Genomic DNA, 24721 nt, shown 5'->3' with positions numbered 1-24721 from the left:
ACACACCTACAAACTGTTAACATTCCCATCAGCATTAGCTGTACTATGTGTTAAGCAATAAGATGTAGTTAGCATACTAACACTGAGCGAAGATGGCGAACATCAACATGTTAGCATACTGGCGTTAGCATTTAGTTCAGACCAAAAAAACAAGTTGTAGTTTGGAGGCCCAGACACACCAAAATCAACATTCACTAACTGGCCAACTGTTGTGTCGTCTCACGTTGCCGGTGTCTCAGCTAAAAAGTTGCACATGAACACACCGCAGAGACTGCAGCCAACGGCAAATTAGCATACATGTTCTGTGCCTGCATCAGAGAAAATAATTCTCTATATTAGCAGGTGGCAGCAGTCTGTTTGCGTCATTACAAAAGGGAAACTGGAAGACTGACAGGACGGATTCAAGATGCTAGTTAGCCAGTTAGCATGTTAACAACCCAGCCTGATGTTGAAAGAACAAAGGATATTTATGTGTTATGTGCTAACAAACAATAGCACAAACAACTGTCAACCACCCTCTTGACTTCAGTCTTTTGTTTGCTTTCCTTATTTCCGTTTTTCTTCTCACGCACTGAGCTGAACTGCCAATCCCAGTGATTTCATTCACTGACAGGTTCTGCCGGCTCCAACGCCGACTCAACATGTTGAAGTCTGAGAAGCTCTCTGTTGACCGAAAAACAGGAAACAAGGGCCAACTTGTGCCAATGGTACAGGGCACACCATAAAACCTAGGGCAACAGATACTGACTGACACTCCAACATTGACCAGCGGCCAACCGTTGGCTTGGTGTGTCTTAGGGATCACTTCGTGTTGGAACTATTTCTCTTTGGGTGTAAAGAAACCCTTTCAGCGCACAGCTTCCTTTAAAATCACAACTTATCAACTTTACATTTTAGTTTGCGTATAGAATAAACGTGATAAAACATGTCAATTAATGAACACAGTTTTTTGAGCTTTGAAAGCCAGACAAGCTTTTTTGTTTCCAGTGCTCATGCTAAGCTAATCGCCCTCTGGCTCTTGCTATTAATCATCGTCATCTAACTCTTAGCAAAAAAAGTGTAAGCTAATGAGCTAATATAGGAACAGAGCAGTGATAAATGAAGATTTAAAATAAAATAATGCAAAAGTAGATAAGCATGTGTTTATTTACATGTAGCTCAGATGAATTTGGTGCCTCCAAAATGACATTAAACTAGGACAAAAACATTAGAAATCTTTTGAAGATTCTGCAGGTACTGTCTCCTGCTGTTTTACCTTTGCAGCATAGCTCCACATGTCGATGCGGTCTTGAAGTCTTTTCTTACACTCCGGCTGCAGACGAACTCTCTTGTCCTGTAACGCCTCCATTAGACACGACATCTCTGGACGGAGAGAGAGAGCAACACAGAAAGACATTCAAACACACAGAGGAAACTTTCACTGAAAGGCATGAAAACCTCCAAACCAACAAAATGTGCTGAACAAATATTGTGTGAAAAAACCTACGCCGTCCTCTGCCAGGTGTGATGGCGGCACAGTGGTGTTTGAGGTCCAGAGCGCAGGCTGTGTGAAGGACCGGGTCTACGAAGATGTCTGCTTTACTCTCCTTCAGCATGTTGAGGACTTCCTACAGACAAGAAGAAACAAAGACAGGAGAAGGTAGATGGAGCAAACACAGCTGAGTTTCTACAACAACGCCAGATCCATTCAGACCACATGTTGACTCATCTCAATGAGATTCAGACATTTTAAACCTTTAAAAAGAGTCCCTGCTGATACTCTAACTCTATTACCACATTACATGATGCAAATTCAACAAAGATTATATGCTGTTAACTAACTCATGTAGTTAGATCAGTCTACTATCTGATTAATAACAGTTAATATCAAGATAAAAGCATAGTGCACTGTGCAGAACAATAACAGTGAATAATATTTACCTTTTTACAGGCCTCCTGTTTGATTTTCAGCAAGTTGACTTTCAGACACTCCTCCACTTGTCCTGTCTGCTCCTGAGCTGCTGCCTCCTCCGCACACAACCTGGAGATCTGCAGGAGGAGAAGAGAGGGGATAAACAGGAGGGGAGAGAGGAGAGAAAACCGGACAGAGGAGAGGCAGAGGAGGCAGAAGAGGAGAGGGTAAAGGAAAGGACACAAGGCGATGGAAGGAAACAGGAGAGGAGAGGATAAAGCAAATGACAGAGTAGAGGAGAGGGGAGTAGAGGATAAAGAAAAAGATGAAGGAGAGGAAAGAGGAAACCAGAGGGTACAGGTAAAATTCACAAAGAGAGGAGAGGGGAGGAAACAGGTAAGGACAGAAAAGAAGGAAGGACAGAAAACAGGAAAGAGGACGAGGAGAGAGGAAAGGAAACAGGAGAGAGGAGTGAAGAGGAGAGGATACAGGAAAGGACAGAGGAGAGGAGTGAAGAGTGATGTAGAGCGGAAACAGGAAATTATCAACAGTGAAAAGGAAATGAAGGAAAAGTTGGTTTGATGCACAGATCTAAGATAGACCATTAGGGTGTGTGTGTGTGTGTGTGTGTGTGTGTACCTCATCTGTGCAGTGCATCTGCAGCTGTGGGTCCAGTCTGTAGTCGAGTGCTGACTCCTGGAGAATCACTCTGATCTGGTCCTCACAGTCTGGAGACAACCTCTGAACCAAACCCCAGAAAACATACAAGTTTAAGACGACAATCACCAGTGATCCAGAACTCATGGTTTTTCTCTTTTTAGCAGTGCCATTAAAGAATGTTCATATTTAGAAAGCATCACAAACACAAATACAGGAGTGTCTTCTGAGGTTTTAGGAGGCTGACTGTGATGTGACGTCTTGGACTGACCTGGTCGGCGTATTTGAGTTTGAGGCAGGCGATGACCTGGCCCTCCAGCTCACTGTCCTCGCTCGCCTTGTTCAGGATTGGCTGGCAGAACTTTGGGATGTCGGCACGACAGGCTTTTCTCAACACCGGGTTCAACCTGTAGTCTGGAGGAGGAGAATGGAGGAGTGTCAGTGAGCTGAAGATCAAGTCAGATCAGGTTCAGATGTACGACATCTCCTCCTTTCATATTAGTAACATGTATACTGACCTGTGTTCTGTGTGATCTGTCTCTTGGTGATCATCTGTTTGCACTTAGGATCCATCAGCTCGCTGTTCTTGTTCTGTTTCAGACACTGAAGGACGTTTCTGGCGTCCGCATCAGTACAGAAACGCTGCGGGAGAGAAGCTTCATCAACAACCAGACTGTCTAAAGGATCATTCTGACAGTTTTTATTTGTTCATTGCAATGCTCTTCTTCCCCCTTCTCCTCATCCTCCTTGTCCTCACCTTGATCATCTGCTTGCAGACTCTCATCAGCTGGTAGTCCAGCTCGGGGTCGGTCATCTCCACCTCTTGCAGCCTGAAGATCCGCTGGTGGCAGCGCTGACTGAGCTGCTTCTTCTGCTCCTTCAGACACTCGATCATCTGAGGTGCAGAGGGAGGAAGGAGGAGGGAAGGAAGAGAAAGAGCAGAACATGAGAAACTGACAAAATGTTTTTATTGTTTGTGATTTTCAGCTGTTTCCACACTGCCTGATGTTCACCTGAGCGTTTCCGAAGGCCACGTTGGGACACAAACGACTGATGTCTGACTTACAGGGATCGTACAACTCTGGCTCCAACCGAATATCCTCCGACTGAGAGGGAAGGAGACGAGAGGGGGGAGTTTTACAGCGTTACAAGTCAACCAGCACACTAATGTGGAGCATTTAGTTAGAATGCTGTCATTGAACCACACAGGTGCGCACGGCTTCTGTGGTCTGTGTGGCAGCTTCAGGTGATTCTAATGGACGCACTCTGCTGTGAGCATGCTGTGACAGAAGTGTCGCTGTGTCTGTGCCTCATGTATTTCAGCCATTAGAGTGTGTTCGGATAAATGACATGACGTGTGTGTGTGTGAGGTACCATCTCCAGCTCCTCCACCCGCAGCTGTTTACGACATTTCAGGGAAACCCGCTGCTCCCTGGCCTCCTGCAGCGTGTCGTTCCTCACCGTGGTGCTGAGACAGATGACCACATCCACCCTGCGCCGTCATGGACGGGGAAAGTGTCAGTTATGTTCATTTAAATCTGATCAGCTGGATGCAGAAAACACTTTGAACTAACCCGCTTCTCACAAAGAGAACTCATGGAAAACAAACTCACTTTTTCTTGATGTTTGGACACAAACGGAGAACGTCCTCCTTACAGGCCATCTTGAACTTGTAGGAGAACCGGAAATCCTTCATTTGAACCTGAAAGTTGAGCATTTATTAGCATCACTCACATTAAACAGCAATAACCACAAAAACCTGTGCTGTAGGTCTCCATCGGTTTTCCATTTTTCTCTCTTCTGTCCTGCCGGATCTTGTAACAGTTTAATATCACAGAGGGAACAATTAAAGTTTCACACTCCTAAAGATTCGAGCTGAGCGAATCAGTGTTTACATGAAAGACCATCTGTCAGTCCAGAGAGATTAAAATACAGTCAGCTGTATCAGATGGTACTTGAACAGAAACAGAGGGACAAAAGCTGCTAATATTAACTAGTTTGTTGTGGCTGGGATAAAATATTTGACATTTCAGATGTACTGACCAGCTGGAAGTGTGTGACTCCGACTGAACACTTGTCGTTCATCTCCTTCTGGTGTTTATTCTGAACCAAACACTCCATCAGGTCACCTGTGTCGATCTGGTTATCAGCGACATCCTACACACACACACACACACACACACACACACACACACACACACACACACACACATATTAACAAGAAAAAACCTTATCATTTACATATCATTAAAGAAAACAAAATACCTGAATCTAAAGCCCTGCTTCTTTAAGACTACTCTCTACAGTAAACGTTTGTGGATAGCTGTGGTGATGCAGATGTGGTTCCATTTATAGCACAACTGAGGGACCACATCAGCCTCCAAAAGTAAACTTAAGGGCTGAGAGGTGAGCTTACCGTCCTACTACCAACATCAGGTGAAACTGAAACTTAAAAGATGCTGCTTGGAGTATCCAACTTAACACCAACTTTAATATGGTGCAACAGTTGCAGCTGGTTGATTCTGACTAGACTGGACTGTGGACCTGACTTTGGAGCAGGCGCAGTCAGCAGTTGCTATGTGTACAGTCCATGTGGTCACAAAGAAGGGCAAAACGTGGACATCCACACAGGGGTCTGCACCTACAACTTTTTTGTAGTAAATGTCCATTTTTATCCATGATTATTGACGTATTTGTCTTGTTTTTTCTTTTTTTTATTTCTCTTACTATTCTTCTTGTAACAATGCAAAATAATTGTATGTGAAAACCTGCTTGTCAATTAACCTATTTTTCACAAACGTAGGATTCATTGCACAGCTACTATATATAGTTGTGTTAGATTACCAAGTGTTTAAATTTGTGTCCCCCTGTACTGTATATCTTTTTGTGTGTACACATAGGACAGTGCATGTACTCACATGGCAGTGGGCCTGAGTGACCGGCTCACAGGCTCTGATGAGCAGAGCGTCAATCTGAATGTCCTGCAGCAAACGGAGAAACAAAAAGCTCAAAATGTGCAAGTGAGACACAGAAACTTATCAGCTCATTAGCTGCTCAGGTGAACACTTATTTCAACTTGATTTTAATGACCTCTGACTCCAGCTCAGTCAGGTTCCCCACGACCTCCCTGCAGGCCGGCACCAGGTCCTCCAAATGATCCTGCAGACACTCCAGCTCCTGAACACACACACAAAGACACACACACAGTATGTGGGAAATGTCAGTAAAGTATACATACATAGTATTTAAATTACAGCAACATGGAAAACCTGTTTTCTGAGGAGTTTTCCTTATAAACAAACATGATAAGGTGCAAGAAGAGCTGTTATGTTGAACCAAATAGCCAACAGGGGGCGCTCAAACATCCACCACTGGGTAAAAAAGTAAGCACTGCAGTAGCAGGTGTCAGCAGTAGTAACAGTACATGTCTGTCTCACCTGTCCAGTGTCCGTCTTCTCGCTGCACCACTTCCCGAGATCAGTCATGCATCGTTTCTGCAGCTCAGGGTCCAACTTCACATCCAGCGCCCTCTGGTGGAGAATCCTCTGAACCTCCACCTTACAGTCCCGAGATAACTGCAAACACACACACATACATACACATAAGCTTCTACTAGAGCCTGGTGATGCCTGATTGCTGGGCCCGACACCAGAAGTCAATTTTCTTGTTACTTATTGGCAGACACGTGCCCCTACCGATATATCTGTGATAACCTAATATTAGCTGATAACATAGTTTGACCCTCACCTACTTAACCCCTAATGCTGCAATTAATTAATGCAATTAATTACCATTTTTTGACTTGTAATTATCACTAATGTCAACATCCGTGCCATACTGTAGTTACAGCTCTGATATATCCTGTGACGGCCTCCTGCTTCAGCAGGGCGTGCCTTGTGTGTTTTCCCCTGTCTGTCTGTCTGTTGCTGTGTCTTGCAGGTCCTGGTGGGCGGAGCTGAGGAAGTGCAACTGGGAGCACCTGGCCAGTCTCCCAGTGGCAGCTGGGACGAGCCTGGAGGAGCCTCCAATTTGTCATGACCCGGCTCATAGGCCAAGATAAAAATGAAGACACACATGGTATCAACTGAAAAGTGCACAAATTTATTGTTAACAAAAGACTGCAAAAACATAGATAAGTTATTAGGTGTGTAAATCTGTATTTCAGTGTGTCGGCAGGTGAATGAGTGAGTGAGTGATGTATGCAGGGTGTTGTACAGTGTAGAACACAAACCAGGAAAACCAGGCTGAAGCCAACTAAACAAGAACGTGCTGCTGGTTGAGGGGAAGAGAGCGAACTGATTGCACAGTCAGGCTCAGGTAAGCTGCCACTGGGAGACTGGCCAAGTGCTCCCAGTTGCACTCGCTCAGCTCCGCCCACCAGGACCTGCAAGACACAGCAACAGACAGACGGGGGAAAACACACACAAAGCAGGCCCTGCTGAAGCAGGAGGCAATCTGCTGCCTTTAGCTTTAAAGCATGACTTAAAAGGCTCTTTACAAAGAAGTGTGAACCAATTGAAACATGCTCACTGAAGGTCTGAAACAAACACACACACACAAAGATTACTGAGACTGTATAATCATATCAAATCAAGCTGTGAAGGGTCTTCTCACTGATGAGTGTAATTACCTAAAACCAGAGCCAAGTGGACCGTCCCACTGAGACACTGATTACATGGATATGAGGGCCAAGCAGGGCCAAGCAGGGCCAGTCATCGTCACATTCATTTGGCAGACGCTTTTGTTCAGAGTGCATCCCGCTGAACCAAACATCTGAAATTATGTTCACTGCTACAGAACAAGCACTTTTATGTTAGAAATGAGATGCCAGGAGGTGCAGGCTAGCATGAGGTGTTGGCGGCAGAAGAGCATTATTGTCATTTTGGCCACGGCTTTGAGGCAGGAAGGAGTGGTCTCTGTCACCTTCCAGAGTCTGGATGCATGTTTCAGCATGAAGCCAGTGTAGTGATCAGAGTAATGTGTGAGTTTGAACATCCAAGAGGCAGCGGTAGCCTTCTGGACCAGCTGCAGAGGTCTGGTGGCAGATGGTGCAGGAACTCTCGTATTAGATGGATAAAATTTTATCTAGACATTCATGGTTTCTGGATGATAAATCCTAAAATCCAGACTACAAAACACTGCTCACAAAACTACAGTCTCTCTGTTACTGTGAGGATACATTTTAAAATTCATGTTCATGTCTATAACTGCGTTTACGGACAGGTCCCTGATTACTTAGTTGACATAATATAAAGATACATTTTAGATTTATGGAGATACTGGGCTGCAGTTTTCACTGAGTGTGATCTACTATGACAGCGGCTCATAATGCAGTCAGCTCTTTTTGATATACGCATTCACGTCGTCCTCAGAATGAATTGTAAAAGCTTTGGTGAACTGTTTTTTCTATCACCGCCTCAGCTTTACTTTGTGTTTAGTGCCAGGTGGCAGCTGTTAGCACGCTAACACACTTAACAAAATGGTGACCAAGGTAAATGTTATACCTGTTGACCCTTTGTGACATGACACCCCCGTAGAGAGGGGACAAAAACACCCAGGGACATCCTGTCTCAAAATATTATCTAGTTTGATTAGCTAGTATACAGTCATATGTGACTTTACATAGTTTATCTTGCTCCTCCAAAAATTGAATGAGTGATTTTAGTCACTGCTGTTGGTAAGATGTTGTAAAATTAAACGAACAGAGCGACAGACTGGCGCTGCTTGGCCTTGTTGTGGAGCAGGATCATCAGTTAAAATTTCCCCCAGCTTATCAGTGTCTGACAGATTTTTATTAAATCATCATCATCATCGTCATCAATGCATCCCTTCACCAGGATCAATACCGACTGATTTCAGTGAATCACCGACCACGTACCTGCTCGTCTGTGTCTACCTGTTAAATTTAAAAACACCAGGGTTACAGCTGCTCATCCTGCTGTCAGACACAGACAGAGCATCCACACACATCAGCCCTGTTCATCAGACAATAGACTCTCCCTGTCATCACATTTAAAGGACAGACTGTGATCCAGCATATGAATAAAGAGAGTGTTTGTATCTGATGTCATCGTACCCGGCGTCCCTGCTCCTCGGTGCGGTAGGCGTGGCGGTAGAGGCAGGAGAAGACGGCGCCCGGCGGCATCAGCTCGCTGGTTTCGTTCCAGCCGTGCGTGTGGCAGAGTCGAGCAGCGTCACCCTGACACTTCTTATACAGGATGGGGTCCAGTCTGAGAGACAGAGAGGGATTTCATTAGTGTTACACCACAGCCATGAGACGACTTCTTTCCTCTGTGTTAACGAAATGCATCAGAGCCATGTGGAAATAAATCATATGGAGATTACAGTTATACTTGTGGGACTGCTACCAATATTCTGAGACTCAGATTTACATTTCTGAAGGAGGAAAACATCAAAATGTGGAGATTAAAGTCTGAGGAAACAATCTGAAGAGTTGCAAAATAAGATAAACACAATTCTTAAAATGAATAAACCAATAGCACTTTGATTTAAATTCCCTGGAGTGCACAAAAAACATGACTCAGGAAGATAAATAACAACTGAGACATCTGTTGAACCCTTCATTTTTCCTTCTGTCTCTTACTTTCTTCACATTATCTGGAGATTTATCTCATGACTCAAGTAATTATTTTCATGTGTCCCTAATAACTCTGTCGGTCTCTGGGAAGTTGTCGAGATAACGCCTATTGTCTGTTCTTCTTATTTCCAATTCAATCTTGTACAATTGCTTTGCTCAAATTATCAAAACAAGGTTTCAATGGCACATCCAAACACAAAATACTCGGCTCACATACAAATTCTACATTTAGGCTACGTGATGACAACTGAGCTGCCACCATATGGTGATGAAGACCCTGAGAAAAGCAAGTAAGTGGTCCTTGAGTTAAGATCATGTCGTAAAATTATTATTTCTGAGGCCAAGAATCATCTGAAACATTTTGGTTGTTGTAAAAACTCACTTCCAGTCTCTGGATATGAAATACTGCAGCTCCAACAACCGGTGCTCACAGTCCTCCACCATCTTCTCCGTGTACAGGTGCTCCATCAGGCATGACAGGATCCTACACACACATACACACATCAGATAATGAACCAGTGTCCATTACAGACATACACACTTATGTTAATCAAGGTTGAAGAACAAAACAAACATCTAAAGCTGAGGATTTGACATATTGTAATAATATGGTCATAGTATGTACAGGCGTGTGCGTGTGTGTGTGTGTGTGTGTTAGTAACCAGCTCACATTGGGTCTCCGCTGCGGATGTGTTTGCAGGCAGTCTGGATGACGGACTCGCAGGCCTCATTGAGCGCTCGGTCGATCCTGTAGTCGGCTCCAGGGTCGGCAGACTGGATCAACGTCTGCAGCTGCAGTGGAAACAAAGAGAGAAAAACATTAAAGGTCAGCAGCTGGATTTTATTTCTATTTTCCTACTTCATTTACTGATAAACAACCCATCAGATCTCCACTGACACACAGCCTGATCATTATAAACTGCACTGACTGATTTTTATGTTAATTCATATATTCTTTTTGTTTTTATTAATAATAATAAAACCTTTTTTTCATTTTCAAACATTAATTTTCTTGCTGAATATTTGGTAGTTTTACAAAGCTAAAAGCAGCAGGTCCAGTTTGAAAATCTATATTGAACAAATATGAAGAAAAGAGCTGTTAAAACTTTAAGTTTTTGAAGGACTTCTCTCACCTATTATGAAAACTGAATATAACAATCTTAATAAAAACTGAACTGGCAGTTTTAGTGTAGAGCATCTCCACCACTTGAACCCAACAACTAAAAGCTGAACCACTTAATGAACTATGCAGAGTGGTTTTAGATGGAGATGTGACTCACTGCCTTTTAAATTTCTTCACCAACAACATTAACATCAATTTAGAGTACTTAAATGACTCATTGTACAAACAGAAACTAAAGTCTGATTCTGCAACTGTAAGGATTATTTCTCTATTCAAATTCAAAACCACTTATGTGAATTATCAAGAAGAAAATGTCGCTCTAAGCTTGATTAAGCACACACAAAAAGTCCTGCCTTGCAGCTGTTAGTATCGGTTTAACATTTAAGTATCAGCGTCAGTGACATACGGCACTCTGGCAGACGCTGTCGACAGTGGTGCTGCGATCTCCGCGTCCGATCCTCATCAGGCAGTGCAGCGTGCGGCCTTTGCGGTGCAGGCCGGAGCAGTGAGCCTCGATCTCTGTCCTGCAGTGCAGCACGATCTCTGGACTCAGAGAGAAATCCTCCATCAGCATCCGCCTGTAGTCCAGCATCTCTCCCTGACACTCGCCGCTGACTGGACGACCTGCAGAGCACAAGATAAAATAATTACTGACACAGTTAAGGCCTAATGACACAGGGGGTGTATAACAGCACAACTTTTGTATTTACATTTTATCAGCATTTTCTGTTTATTTAAAGCTGCATTCAGTTACTTTTTTGGCCACTGGGGGGCTGTGGAGTACCATGTTAACACAACACTGACCTATTATCACATTATAAAGTTGATATGAGCCTTTCAAAACATCCAGGAGCCATGGAGCAACATTAGCATTATGTGGAGCCATATCGGTGTCCACCAGATGAACGTTAACTCCAATATTTACTCTCCCTGTAGCTCTGTTTTGGTCTCCACCAACTCCAGATGAAAATATCTGACTCTTTAGCGGCTAACTTTATCTGCAGGAAAGTAGTATAAAATAGGTTTTTCAGAGCTTTCTGCTAAAACCAGGTCTCCTCCATCTCACCGCGGTGCACAGCAGCCTCCAGACACAGCAGCAGGTACGACAGCCGGGCCTCTCGGGCCCGCGGCAGGTTGGTGTCCAGGCTGCAGCGCTGCTTCCTCAGGTCCATCTTACAGGCTTTGGCCAGAGAGTAACTGACTCTGTAGTCCTGAGAGATCAGCTTCTGACGGGTGGTCAGAGCATCACGGCACTGTGAAGGGAGAGGAGGAAGAGGAGTATTAGTGAGCGAAACAAATCCAGTATGATCCCAAAACACAACCGGACTGCTCGTACCTTTTCTGACATGGCCTCCTCGAACTTGTGATTGAAGAGACACTTGTAGACTTTTCCCTCTCCTGCCTGAGTCTGTGGAGAGGAGGAACGACAGAGATGATGAAGGGTACAGATAATTAACTTACGTCCAGCTACGCCTTTAATTTTTTATGTGTTTGTTTGTTCGTTATCAGAACATACATTTTTCATGGAAATCGGTGGAAAGTTTGATGATTGATCAAGGATCCAGGAATGTTTGAAAGGATTTCTTAACACTACGAAGGGCATTTTTTAACATTTACTACTGCAGTTACTTGAAGGAAATTCAAAAGGAAAATCTGTCACTGTGTGTATTTTCATGCAGATTCAATTTTCTATTATTAAAATAACTAATTCAGATGATTGCACACTACGAGCACATTCTAATTTACCTTTCTTAACAGCCAGAAGTTACTGTGAAGAGTAAATTATAATAAAGTTGAAACTGATTTTGAACCCATATCATGTACATGTCCTGCAGGAACCAACAGAGTCTCCTTACGTTCTGACAGAACCTCTCCCGGTCGTCTCGGCAGGAGAAGTAAAGATGTCGGTCGAGGTGAAAGTCATCTGAAGATAGCTCCGCCACCCGCAGGATCGCCCTCTGACACTCCTCCTTGATTGGACGGACATGATCCTGCTGCTCCGCCTCCCTCACCAACGCCTTTTCCAGACAGGCGATCACTTCGCCCTGGGAGTGGACATCCTGACAAGAAACAGCAAAAAAATGAATATAAGTAAGTTAAATGGAAAAGAAAACTCAAAACTCTGAGTCATGTTTTGTTGCTGCCAACACAAAAATCTAAGATAACCGTTAAGTAATTAGGCATCTTTAAAACAGACAACCAAGATTTTTTATGTTACCACTGGTACATACTGTAAACAACATTGGTCACTTTAAACATATACACACTCACCTTGTGTCCCACGTTGATGCTGCCACAGCGCAGGCTGTTGATGTCTTCTTTACATTTGTCCATGAAGCCGCAGATCAGTCTGTAGTCGCTGAAGATGATGCTGGTCATCTTGGTGATGTACTGGTTGCACTGGTACTCGCTGATGTTGCCACGGTGATCCACCAGGCAGGACACCAGGTAGCCCCTCCCTCTTTCCTCCTCGTTACACTCCTTTATCTGAAGGTATCAAACATGTGACGGGTCAGAGGGACAGGCTGCATTTAACTTAAAGAGTTCAACTTTCTAATGATGATTTTGAGATTCTAAGGATAAATAAAGTTTAAAGAGATGTACATATGTTTGAGTATGTTTGCTTGATATTAACAATACTGTTAAAAAACAGTTATTAAAGGTCCAGTCTGTAGGATTTAGGGAGGTATATTGATGGCAGAAATGGAATATAACATAATAAGTGTGTTTTCTTAAGTGTATAGTCACATGAAAATAAGAATTGCTGAGTTTTCTTTATCTTAGAATAAGGCATTTAGACGAGGGGAGACCTCTGCGGATAATTTGACTCAAGGTAAAGACCTAAAAGTCTGGATCAGAAATACAGTGCTAAGCTAGCGGCCCTTTTGCAGCTTGCCAAACAGCTTCAGAGAAACACTGATTTGTAATGTGAAGCTGCTTCTTTTGGTGTTTTTATCGATTGTAATCAACTGGTCTGTTTGTTTTGGAGAAGGAGAGACCTCTGCAGATAATTTGGCTCTCAGTAAAAACCTCCTGAACCATGAACACTGAAGGAAATCTAACTGAGAGAAATTTCAGCGAGTTGCAATCTGCAATTCTCACCACTAGATGCCACTAAATCCCCCTAAATCTTACACACTCTTCCTTTAAAAAGTTCATACTGTAATAAGTAAGTCTAACTTGACAGGAAATGTGGTGCAAAGTGACCTCAGCGATGGTGCTCTTGCAGACCTCCATCGCCACCGACTCAAACTTTGGATCTGTGGTCAGATTGAGTTTGTAGTTCCACAGGAGCTGAAGGACAGAGAGGAACAAAAAAAAATCATTACAGTTTCATACAATAGAGACATCCACTTTATTCTCAGCTACACAAAACTAAGGACCCATCTGGGGACAAAAAGCTGGTCCCTGCAAGGTGAACTGTTGAATCAGCATTGAGGGAATTTGCAGAATAAACTGAGGGTAAAGAGTCGTAAAGACAGAGTGATGAAAAAGTGCTGTTGAGCTGCATTATGGAGATTATAGATTGCTTTCTTTATGCAGATTGACCCACACTAGGGACTACATGTCAGCATATCTCGCCCTCCGCTGCTTCGATCATGACAATTCTTCTTAAAATCTGTCCCTCACAACTCCCATAACGTTAAGAACAAATAAATACAATGCTACGTGGCTGGAGTCTCTTTCAGCCCAATACTGGCTGTGCAGATCAGCTCAAAGCATCACTAAAACTAACAGCAACCCTTTTTTGGGATTCTTAAATTATTTAATGTTCCAAATGCTTCTCTTTGTCCTCAGATTCTTTTCTCTCTTTTTGCCATTTTGTGTTGACGTGTTTATTGTTGTCCTGCCAGCGAGGCTCCAGCTGCAGCAGCTGACAAATAACAGCTACTGACAGTCAGACCGCCCAGAAAATAACACCAAAACAAAGCAAGTGTGTGTGTGTGTGTGTGTGTGTGTGTGTGTGTGTGTGTGACATGCTAATTGCAGCCAGTGCTGTAATAAAGACAGTCCAATGGTGGTCCATTAACCTTGTGGTGCTTTATAAACCTGCCTCCCGTTAACTGCGGTGAACTCTGAACACTGAAGGTTTATCACGCGGACGACACTGAGACAAGCTTCGGGAACCTTTTAAACTAAAAGAAGAGAGACCTCAGACTGAGTGTGAGAGGGGAAATGTAAAGTCAAAGTCTGTGAAGGTCGTCAGTTATGGTTGTATGTTACCTGAGGTGTTTAGACAGCAACAGGTGAAGGGACATTATTAATGTCAAACAGAGAGGAGGTGACCTTAGATTATTCAGTGTTAGAAAAAGTACTCAAATCTTTTATTTAAGTAAAATCAGCAACACTACAGAGTATAAACACTACGTTATTGCTCTAAGTGACCCTTTGCAATGTCCAAATCTGTCAAAATGTGTACATTAATATAATGTGTACTTAAATTGAAGTGTATTGTACTAACACAATCCTCAACCTGAAATTAATGATTTTCTTTTCCCTCTTATATTTATTTCTTTATTTTCCTCTCTCATTTAATCATTGATATTATTATTATAATTTTTATATATATATATATATATATATACATATATTTTTTGTGTTACTTTATTTTATCTATTTATTTAATCTTTAAATTTATACTTTTGGGGTGGGGGTGGGAGTGGATTTCGTGTGTTTCAATACTCAGCAGTCCTGAGATTTTGTTCCAGTGTCCTTTTCTTTCGTATGTTTGTGGATGTATATATACAAATACTAGATGTGTGTATGTGTATGTCTTTGTTTATTGGTGTTAAAATCAATAATAATATTGTTGTGAAAAAAAAAAGGTCCTGCATTCAAAATTTAACTCAAGTAAAAGTACAAAAGTATAAGCATCAGACTGGCAGACTGGCCTATTACACAATAATATAACTGGATTATAATTATCGACAAACACCAATTTTCACCCAGGAGAGCAGTGTTTGCGTTCCGTAAGATTGTAAAGGAAAAAAACATACATTCCCATTGTTGTACTGATGTAGTGCGTTTATTTTGAAGTGTATTTTGAAAGAAGACAATGCATGAAACAGGCAGAACTTGACACGGCGTCCCAGAACATCAACAACCAACGCACCCAGGGTACCTTGCACATCATACGTAGACATGCAAAGTCCATGACCAAAAAGTCAATATGTGACGCGGTCAGAGTGAGAGTGTGTTGATTTTCTATAATGAAAATAGTTACCAAAGTTGCCAGTGGGCAAAATGAGACCTCAGTTCTGAGCAACAGGATTTTATCTCTTTAAGACTTACACTACTGTCTCTTCAAGATAAATGAAAAGAAATGTATTAAATGGTTTTTTTTTTGAGCTGTACCAAATGTGTGTTGTAGAGGGAATACTTACATGGTTACAGTCTGGAGCAATCTCAGATTCCTGCAGAAAAACAGAGAGAAAGAACAAAGTTTTCTTTGAGTGATTTTAAACATTTATGAACACTGAACGTTTGTTTGGACTCTGAGGAAACAGAAATGCTTCAGATGTGCTCCAGTTTTTCAGAGCAGCATGCAGCACTCAACATTTAACTTACTGTATCTTAACAAAAATTTTCAGTACGTAGTAAAGCACAGATCATGGATGAAAGGCGTCCTCCTCAGCTGACCTGTAACGTTAGCTAGCTTAGTGATACTAAGTAAGCTAGGAGTAGATGCACGCTTCCTTCTTTGTGGCGAAAAAGTTGGCAAGTGAAGTTTGGTAAATGGAAAATAGTTCCTACATGACAACACCACGACAGCAAGGTCTGTGGATTATCTTGAGTAACCGAGTCATAATTTCTGAAAAGAGACATGCTGTTTTTGAATTATTATTATTTTATTTATTTTTTGGCACTTTGAGCACCACAAGCTGAGTGCCATCTAGTTCTTTTATATACAATAGAAGGCAGACATCTCTATGGCTGACATCTCCAACAATCGATAACTCAAAGCAAACCATCTAGATTGATATACAGCGCTACAGGTCAGAGGAGGAATATGTATTTGTGATTCTGGGGTGAACTGTCCCTTTAAGCCATATTCAAAATGAACAAAGCAGCAGCAGCAGCTCTTCACAGACTCTCCCACAACATCCTTGACTAACAGAAAACACAGCAGGAGAAGCTTTCCATACAGCGTCACGTCACTCTGCAGTAAAACAGACATGAAAGCACTTGGTGTTAACTCCGCTCAGCCCACAGGAACACAGACAAAAACTCCTTCTTCTGACTTCAAACCGGCATTTCCACTAAATGTTTCAGAGACAGAGGAACAAATGTAATGAGGAAACAGACCCTCCGTGGCCTCCCAGATTAGAATTACCAATTAGTAAAACTATGAGTTATTAATTAATGAAGGAGCTGCTCCATTCACATCAAAGGCTGCTGAAATGAGACCAAATTAATCAACTGGACTGATCACGCTGAAGTGGTAACAGAGGCTAACTGCGTCTGGGTAAGAAGTGGGAGTAATGTGACAAAACTCTCTTTATATCACAGGGAACCTAATGTGATACACTGACAAGTCGGCAGTGTGAAGCCAACCTCTGTACATTTAAGCCAACAAAAGCTTTATTGTAGATTTACTGTAGCTGCTTAAATAAATTTCTCTGTCATGTGCAGCACCAGACTGTACCAGCTTCCTTTCATCTGTTCATAAAAGTCACTTTATTAGATGACCGTAATGTGAAAGGAGTTTCTTGCGGTGATGAAGCCTCAGAGGAAGATCTACTGTTATCAATCGCTAGCCTCTTGGAGCTCTTTGGTTTGGTTTTTATGGCACATGTATCATTTGATTTCAGTCTCAGTGCTCTGATCAACCCACTGTACAAGACCTGCTCATCACCAAACAGCAGACAAAGTGATGGCTGGTGAACATGGTCGAGCCTTTAGAGACAGATATTTCCTACAGACGTTTGTGAAGAACAAAAATAGAGCTTAAAGAGAGGGAATATTTGATTTATAATCTCCACAGACACAAATCATCGAACAAACGGTCAAAGGACTGCCAGCAACTGCTGCCAAACAAGGACTGTTAAATTAAAGTAAAATAGCCCCCCAAAAAATAGTTTAAATAAAGTTAAAAAATAATAAATTTAGGGCGGCACGGTGGTGTGGTGGTTAGCACTCTCGCCTCACAGCAAGAGGGTTGCCGGTTCGATCCCGGGCGTGGGAGCCCTTCTGTGCGGAGTTTGCATATTCTCCCCGTGTCAGCGTGGGTTCTCTCCGGGCACTCCGGCTTCCTCCCACAGTCCAAAGACATGCAGATTGGGGACTAGGTTAATTGGTAACTCTAAGTTGTCCGTAGGTGTGAATGTAAGCGTGAATGGTTGTCTGTCTCTATGTGTCAGCCCTGTGATAGTCTGGCGACCTGTCCAGGGTGTACCCTGCCTCTCGCCCGATGTAGCTGGGATAGGCTCCAGCCCCCCCGCGACCCTCAAGAGGATGAAGCAGTTAGAAGATGAATGAATGAATAATAAATTTAAAGAAATTTTCATTAAAGGTTTTGCAGGAAACACTGTAATTTTACTGATTTTTCCTAAATTATTACAATCAAACACCTTCAATAAAATTTTATTTTACAGATTTTATCTAAATTATTATGATACAAATTTACATGATGTTGCTTCGTGTCTGTTAGATGTGTATTAAGGCAACTATTTGCTTACATGCATGACCTCAGCCCACATATTAGGGACTATATTTCTGTATATTCTATTTATGTTTTGTACTGTGAACCTTTGCATATTCCTTTGCACAGTCCTCCGAAACTACCACTTCTAAAAACTGCACAGCTCTTTTATTTTAATTCAGATACAATGTACATATTTTATATGGTATTTTTTAATATATTTATTTTAATTTTCTTCTATTCTGTGTAAATATTTCTCGATTTATTTATTTATTTATTTTTTTGCAAAACTTGTTTTACTGTTAATTTCATTATCTCTTATTATGAAAAAAAAAAAGTCTCCGACAAAATTATCATAGATATACATGGTATTTCATTATGGAGGTGTTAACATCAGAAGAAATGATGAAACTATATGTATAACTATACTCTATGAAATATAACCCTCAGCTGCAAAGGGCACATTTTAAATGAGTGGGACAAAGTCATTGTTTTGCAAGTCACTGGTCAAGTAAGTCTTGAACTTTGTGTTACGATTCCTAAACAAGTTATTAAGTGCATTCACCAAATAGTCATTTCAGTTTAGTGACGTGACGCTCGCGAACGAGCCAAGTCTTTGAACCGGCTCTTTAGAGTGAACGAGCCAATTCCTAATTCACATCGAATTCACGTCGAATGGTAGGAAGGTAACCCACTATCCGCTAGCACTTGCTTGTATTGACAGGCTTGTATAAAGGGCGTTGCTATGATTACACCAAACTTTATATCTGCGGAGTCTATTCTGGGTCTACGTTATAATATCCAGATTGTGTGATGCGATAAATCAGCAATGCGATTTGTTGTTGAACTCACTAACCCCCGAACCGCATCTTTGAACCGGCTCTTTAAAGTGAACGAGAACCAAAGAACCGGCTCTCACAAGTGAAAGAGAAATCCCATCACTATTTCAGTTTTTTTTTTTTTTTAGCAGATTAACGGTTAGTAAAGCACTATCCTTGAGTAACAAAACCAAACTCCTTAAAGTCATTAACGTCTCCAGCAAAATAGCTGGGGTGCAAATTAACAACATGCCGTCACTGTACGAGACCCGGGTCCTGAAAAAAGGGAAGGCTATCGCTGGAGACGTAAGGCATCCGCTATTCAATGAATATGACCTTATGAGATCGGGGCGACGATTTACTGTACCTAGGCTACAAGCCCGAGCGCAGAGGTCATTTGTCCCCACTAGTATTGCGCTCCTGAACAAGCACCTCAGCTCTGCGTGTAAATGTAATTTCTGTTTATTCATTAAATCAGTATTTTAATAGGACCCGATGCATGACGGTAAGTGTTGCTTTTTGTTTGTATTGTATTGTATTGTATTGTGTTGGTGCTCCTGATGACTGTGGGATGCGAGTCAAATTTCCCAACTGGGGACAAATAAACAATCTATCTAAAGTAAATTTACCAAAATATTTCTTTTCAATAAACTTTCTAACTGATCAGGCGTTTCTTGGTGTGTCAGTCCAAAGACAATGATTTGTAATATGAAGTAATGTGATTGTAATTGGTGTCAAGGCTCTTTAGAATCAGCAGCTACAACTCTAGGAGGAATCATTGGTAAAGAAAAATTTTCAAAACAACCTCTTACGTGTTTGAAGCTTGTGTGTGTCCTGTGCTCTATTATACTGCCAGGGGGTTAGACAAAGACAAAGACTGCGATATCTGTTCACAGCTGAAACATACAAATTAGCCAGTTATCTGGAGAAAGCCGGGGAGAGGAGAGAGACGACTCTTTACAGAGATAATCTGTAAAAGTCTGGTAGTTTCTCCTGTGAGGAGCTCATCTGGGATTTTGAGTTTTGTCTTGTTTTTAATTAGTTTGTGTTTCTTTTGTGTTTGTTTCTTTTCTTTCTGTTTTTGTAAAAGCAAGACTGAAGGTTATAAAATAATAGTGTTTTGTAATCTCATGTGGGATGGGCCAAGAAAAGGCATGATACTCGAATGAATGAATGAATGAAGGAAGGAATGTTGCATTGCAGTTTTTACACCCAAATTTAAAGTACATATGCTGTATATCCAACACCAGCCATGCCATGTTAGCATTGTCTCCTTACAGTAAGAGGGTTCCTGGTTTGAACCCGGGGTGGCAGATGTGAACCCCAAGTAGGGGAAGCACCTCTGTCTGGGGATCTACGTGTTCTCCCTGTGTCAGCATGGGTTTTCTCTGGGTACTCCAGCTTCCTCCCACAGTCCAAAGACATGCAGGTTAATTGGTGACTCTAAATTGTCCGTAGGTGTGAACGTGAGTGTGAATGGTTGTCTGTCTCTATGTGTCAGCCCTGCGATAGTCTGGTGACCTGTCCAGGGTGAACCCTGCCTATCACCCAATGTCACAGCTTCCCTGTGATATTGAATATGGTATCAGGTGTCAATATTTTTCAAAGTATTGTATGGAAATTAGACATTCCAGTATCGTGACAACACTAACATAGACAGTGATATTGTGATTAAAACAAGAGTATTTAGTCAAAGAATCCCAGTTAACAGAGTAAAAACAGAGAGCATCCTGCAGACTGAAGCTGCTCTGTAATCTACATCTTTCCACCCTGTCACTCCACAGACTGTCAGTGACAGATTGATTTAATGACCACAGTTGGAAGTGTCCTCAGTGTCCACAGGCCTGTGTGTGCTGCGGCAAAGTGACTTCCTGTCCAGCAGTTAGTTTATAACTGTGGTGCCGTTTCTCAGACGTCTCTCAAGTGTCAGATTTTTAGGGCTTAAACCACCACAAATAAATACTGAAGCGCTGAACTGTAACACACACACATACACATACACGCACGCTGACTCGCTGTGTTTTGTGTGTGTGTGTGTGTGTGTGTGTGTGTTGGGGGTGTCTTTCTGTGGAGAAGAGGCAGATTTATAAGAGTCATTTACCTCTTCAGGAGGCCACAGCTGTTATAGAGTCGAAGCGATGTAATTATCTCAGTAAAGAGGGCATCGCTCAGGGCCGCTGGAGGAGTCTGTGTGTGTGTGTGTGTGTGTGTGTGTGTGGGGTTGACGTCAGCATGTTGGAGAAGGGGGGGATGACGTCAACACCAGGTAAAACTCTCAGGGACAGGATGGTTTTGCAGACATGTACATCTGTTTAATATGTTTATGTTTACGTCAGTTACACTAATGCCCCCAAAAATAACATTTCTACGCATGTATATGAAAATATTTTGGAAGTGATAGTTTTTATATTGTTGAAGCTGATCCTGACATTTGTAAGTTAGAAAAATCTGACGGCATCTTTTTTGCACTGTGTTATTCTGACAGGTGTTTCTATAACTTTGTCCCCATTTATACTTTTTCGATTTTCTTTTACACTGTGTAAACTATGATGACTTAGGAGAGTTAATGTTCTTTGAAATGGATCGTTTAAACCCTGACATATTCTGGGTTCAGATGACCAAGAGCTAGAATGGTTGTTTAATTCTGATGTGTTTAAGTTTGCCAATTTGGTCACAAAAGCCTGGAAAACATCGATTGTTTAATTAGCACTTATTTTGATTTTTGAGTGCTACACAGGAAATGTCTCTGTGAGTGATTCTTGAACTCTGTCTTGCACAATGATGATCTGATTATGTGGGATGCTTCTGTCGCTTTGCTCCATTTTCCATGTTCTTTTTTCCTCTATGTTGTCTGAACATATGTACACTGGACTCTGGTCCTGGCATGTTTGATTTTATGGTGTCTTGTAAGCTCCATGCAGGCTGGGCCTAACTGTTTGGATCACACGACTGACATTAATGTCATTCAATCATAAACAAGAAATCATAAAACATAGAATTTTGATGTCTGAATTCAACCACTTGACTTTCATCTCCAGATGGGAAATTTGACAAAACTGCATTTGAGCAACTTGTATACAGTTTTAAAAAATATTTTACAATATTTATCCATTTCAGTCTAAATTTTTCAAACATCCATTGCATTTCTGTCCGTCCTGGAAGAGGGATCCCTCCTCAGTTGCACTTCCTGAGGTTTCTACCATGTTTTTTCCCTGTTAAAGGGTTTTTTGGGGAATTTTTTCTTATCTGCTGTGAGGGTCCAAAGGACAGCGGGATGACGTATGCTGTGAAGCCCTCTGAGGCAAATTGTGAGCTGTATTGGGCTTTATAAATAAAACTGAATTAAATGGACGTTTTTAAAATTGCGTCGCTTTAAATGATCTACTAGAACTACAATATTTCAAATGTATAAATTCAGTGGCATTTAAATTTAAACATTAAGTATTCAGAGGTGGTTCAGTTTCAGAAGATTCAAATCATCATGGCTATTTACCTCCCTAACGTTTGGTAGCGTAGAGGGAACATCTTGCTAGCTCCACAAAATTAAAAAATGTCAAACTAAATAGATGTAATTTTTCTGCATAGCTGTATTTCATTTCCTTCTTGGTGCAGATTGACAAGTAATCCAACTCTGTTAATGAAGTGTGTGTGCATGTGTGTGTCCATGTGAGAAAACCGGACGGATTAAACTGGGTCACCAGACTTCAGTCATCATCACATCTGATGTCTTCTTCTATAAATCAGAGTCCCAAACTCTGACGGGAGAAGGAAGAGGAAACAACTCAGAACGTCACTGTATGATTATTTGTTAAATTTAGGGCTGCAGCTAACGATTGTTTTCATCATCAATTAATCTGATGAATATTTTCTTCATGAATCTATTCATTTCTTGGTCTTTAAAATGACAGAAAATAGTAAAAACAAAATGGCCACAGCAAGTCCCTAAAGCTCATCAAGCTGCTTGTTTTAGTCGATGAACAGAAGATATTTATGTACAATCATCATCTGAGACACTGAAACCTGCTTTGCTTTAAAAAATGACTTGAGTAATTGATTATAGAGTCAAATCAAGTCAAGTCTAACATCACAAATCTGCTTCAAATGGCTTTATTTTAAGACCCTGAATATGAAAAACACTCCCTCTCCAGCCAAAAAAAACGACATGTTATCTGTGAAAAAATGGAGGAAACCTTCAAGAAGAGCAACAGAGGAGGGATCCGTCCTAAACATTACAGATTATCGATTGTAAAGCTATATAAAGAGTACGGATCAGCAGTGTTGATCACGTGATAAACCTCCTATCCGTCTGCACTGTGAGGCCTTCACTGCCTGCACTCTTCAACTAACCAAGTGGACTCCAAATCAAATACAGCCAAAAAATTAAACAACAAACTCTCCTCACATTCACTTCCAAAATAGCAGCCCAAAATTAATCTGCGCATGTGGGCGGCAAATCTGGAAACAGATTGTGATGAGAGTGAAAATATTTTTTTTTTTATACACACAAGAGAAGCAGGCAGAGTCCTTGTGGTTTAACTTCAGCCCGTTAGTCACCTGACAGCCGAATGACTGCTCTCTTTCTCACTCTCTCTCACACACACACACACATGAACTCACTTCACACCTCACTCAGGTTGATAATTATCTTACTGAGGTCACAGTTAGCATCTGCAGTGTGCAGAGGTGGGAAAACCTCAAACCACATCAAACCCTTCACTTAGCATGAATAGTTTGATATTAAGACGGCATTGCCAGTGGCATTTAGCTGCATAAATCAATAAAAAAAATACCTAAAAAATATGCTAAACCTGCAACTTTTCATTGTGGATTTTGTAGTTTCTTTTCTAAATAGTCAAATAATCGTTTTAGTTTATAAAATCTCAGGAAAATAGGGACAATCACAAGTTCCCAAAGCCTTCAAACAGCTTGCTCTGTTTGACCAACTGTCCAGAAACCCCAAACATTCAGAGATTATCAAAACTGTTGATTAACTGTCAACTTCATCGACTAAATAATTGTTCTTCCACCTGATTTTTTTGGCAGTGCTGTGTGTATGTGTGAATGAATCAAATCAAATCAAATCAAATCAAATCAGTGTTGAGAGGACTCTGACACATCATTTTAACCAGGGTGACAAACATGCGACCTGCAGACCAGACCTGACCTGCCAAAGGGTCCAGTCCGGATCATCCAGTCATGATTTTGCCCATCTCATATATATATATTTTAAAATTGTTTTTTGGGCATTTTGCCTTTAATGGATACGACAGTTTAGTGGGAAAGGTGGAGAGAGAAAAGGGAGTCAACACACAGCAAAGGGCCACAGGTTGGAATCAAACCCTGGCCGCTGCAGCAAGGACAGGGCCTTTCTACGTGGGGCACCTGCTCTATCCACTAAGCCACCAACACCCATTTCATATTAATACACCTGTGAAGGCTTAGAGGTGCAGGGTTTCAGAAGCAAATTAAACAGTGAGTATCTACTTCCTCTAAAACGCTGCTTCACAGGCTTTTCCACTCTGACCAGAATACAGCTCTCTGAAAAACAATGATTATGTGTTGAGGTCATATTTAAAGAGGTTAAACATTGTGCTAAATATTGTCAACCAGCAGCTTCAGTCCAAAAGAATCTGTATCAGATTTCTGTCTGCTGGAAATTGAGCTGTATGTGGCCCATGAAAAACATTGAGTTTAACATCTTCATGTCTCAGAAAATCAAATTTAACAGTTAACTGAATGAGCTGTGACTTTGTTTTATTCTGACCCTCCCCAAAGCTACAAATATATTTTCATGAGCCTTCCTGAGTGACTAGCGGAAAATACATGACCCTTGCTCCATCATAAATTAGTTATTAGATTTTAATAAACATATCCTTTGATGTTTTAATGTTAAAAGTTGAAGACAAAATCCTGGAGTTAAAGCATGCTTGTTAGTTAGTGAAAATTATCTATTTTTTTGTCAAATTTTAAATGAAACGTAGAATAAAGTGAT

At 41.4% G+C, this 24721-nt stretch overlaps 1 protein-coding gene across 1 annotated transcript in view; it reads right to left on the bottom strand.

The window, feature by feature from the left end:
- LOC125905754 (Golgi apparatus protein 1-like) overlaps positions 1 to 24721 on the bottom strand; it is a 29511-nt gene that overhangs the window by 3479 nt on the left and 1311 nt on the right. The window contains exons 2-25 of the mRNA XM_049603946.1: positions 15654 to 15683; positions 13477 to 13563; positions 12541 to 12756; positions 12126 to 12329; positions 11606 to 11677; positions 11336 to 11522; positions 10676 to 10893; positions 9817 to 9938; positions 9529 to 9630; positions 8625 to 8778; positions 5986 to 6123; positions 5639 to 5725; positions 5467 to 5529; positions 4592 to 4705; positions 4162 to 4250; positions 3923 to 4040; positions 3562 to 3654; positions 3306 to 3443; positions 3067 to 3190; positions 2820 to 2962; positions 2531 to 2632; positions 1921 to 2028; positions 1487 to 1607; positions 1256 to 1362 (exon numbers count right to left, since the gene is read on the bottom strand). Of these exons, the coding sequence (XP_049459903.1) occupies positions 1256 to 1362; positions 1487 to 1607; positions 1921 to 2028; positions 2531 to 2632; positions 2820 to 2962; positions 3067 to 3190; positions 3306 to 3443; positions 3562 to 3654; positions 3923 to 4040; positions 4162 to 4250; positions 4592 to 4705; positions 5467 to 5529; positions 5639 to 5725; positions 5986 to 6123; positions 8625 to 8778; positions 9529 to 9630; positions 9817 to 9938; positions 10676 to 10893; positions 11336 to 11522; positions 11606 to 11677; positions 12126 to 12329; positions 12541 to 12756; positions 13477 to 13563; positions 15654 to 15683 (2937 nt within the window). The remainder of the gene's footprint in view (positions 1 to 1255; positions 1363 to 1486; positions 1608 to 1920; positions 2029 to 2530; positions 2633 to 2819; positions 2963 to 3066; positions 3191 to 3305; positions 3444 to 3561; positions 3655 to 3922; positions 4041 to 4161; positions 4251 to 4591; positions 4706 to 5466; positions 5530 to 5638; positions 5726 to 5985; positions 6124 to 8624; positions 8779 to 9528; positions 9631 to 9816; positions 9939 to 10675; positions 10894 to 11335; positions 11523 to 11605; positions 11678 to 12125; positions 12330 to 12540; positions 12757 to 13476; positions 13564 to 15653; positions 15684 to 24721) is intronic.

This window comes from Epinephelus fuscoguttatus, linkage group LG2 (genome assembly GCF_011397635.1).
Source record: "Epinephelus fuscoguttatus linkage group LG2, E.fuscoguttatus.final_Chr_v1".
NCBI classification, from domain to species: domain Eukaryota; kingdom Metazoa; phylum Chordata; class Actinopteri; order Perciformes; family Serranidae; genus Epinephelus; species Epinephelus fuscoguttatus.
Note: the sequence above shows the minus strand (reverse complement) of the source record. Positions and strands in the feature narration are given on the sequence as shown.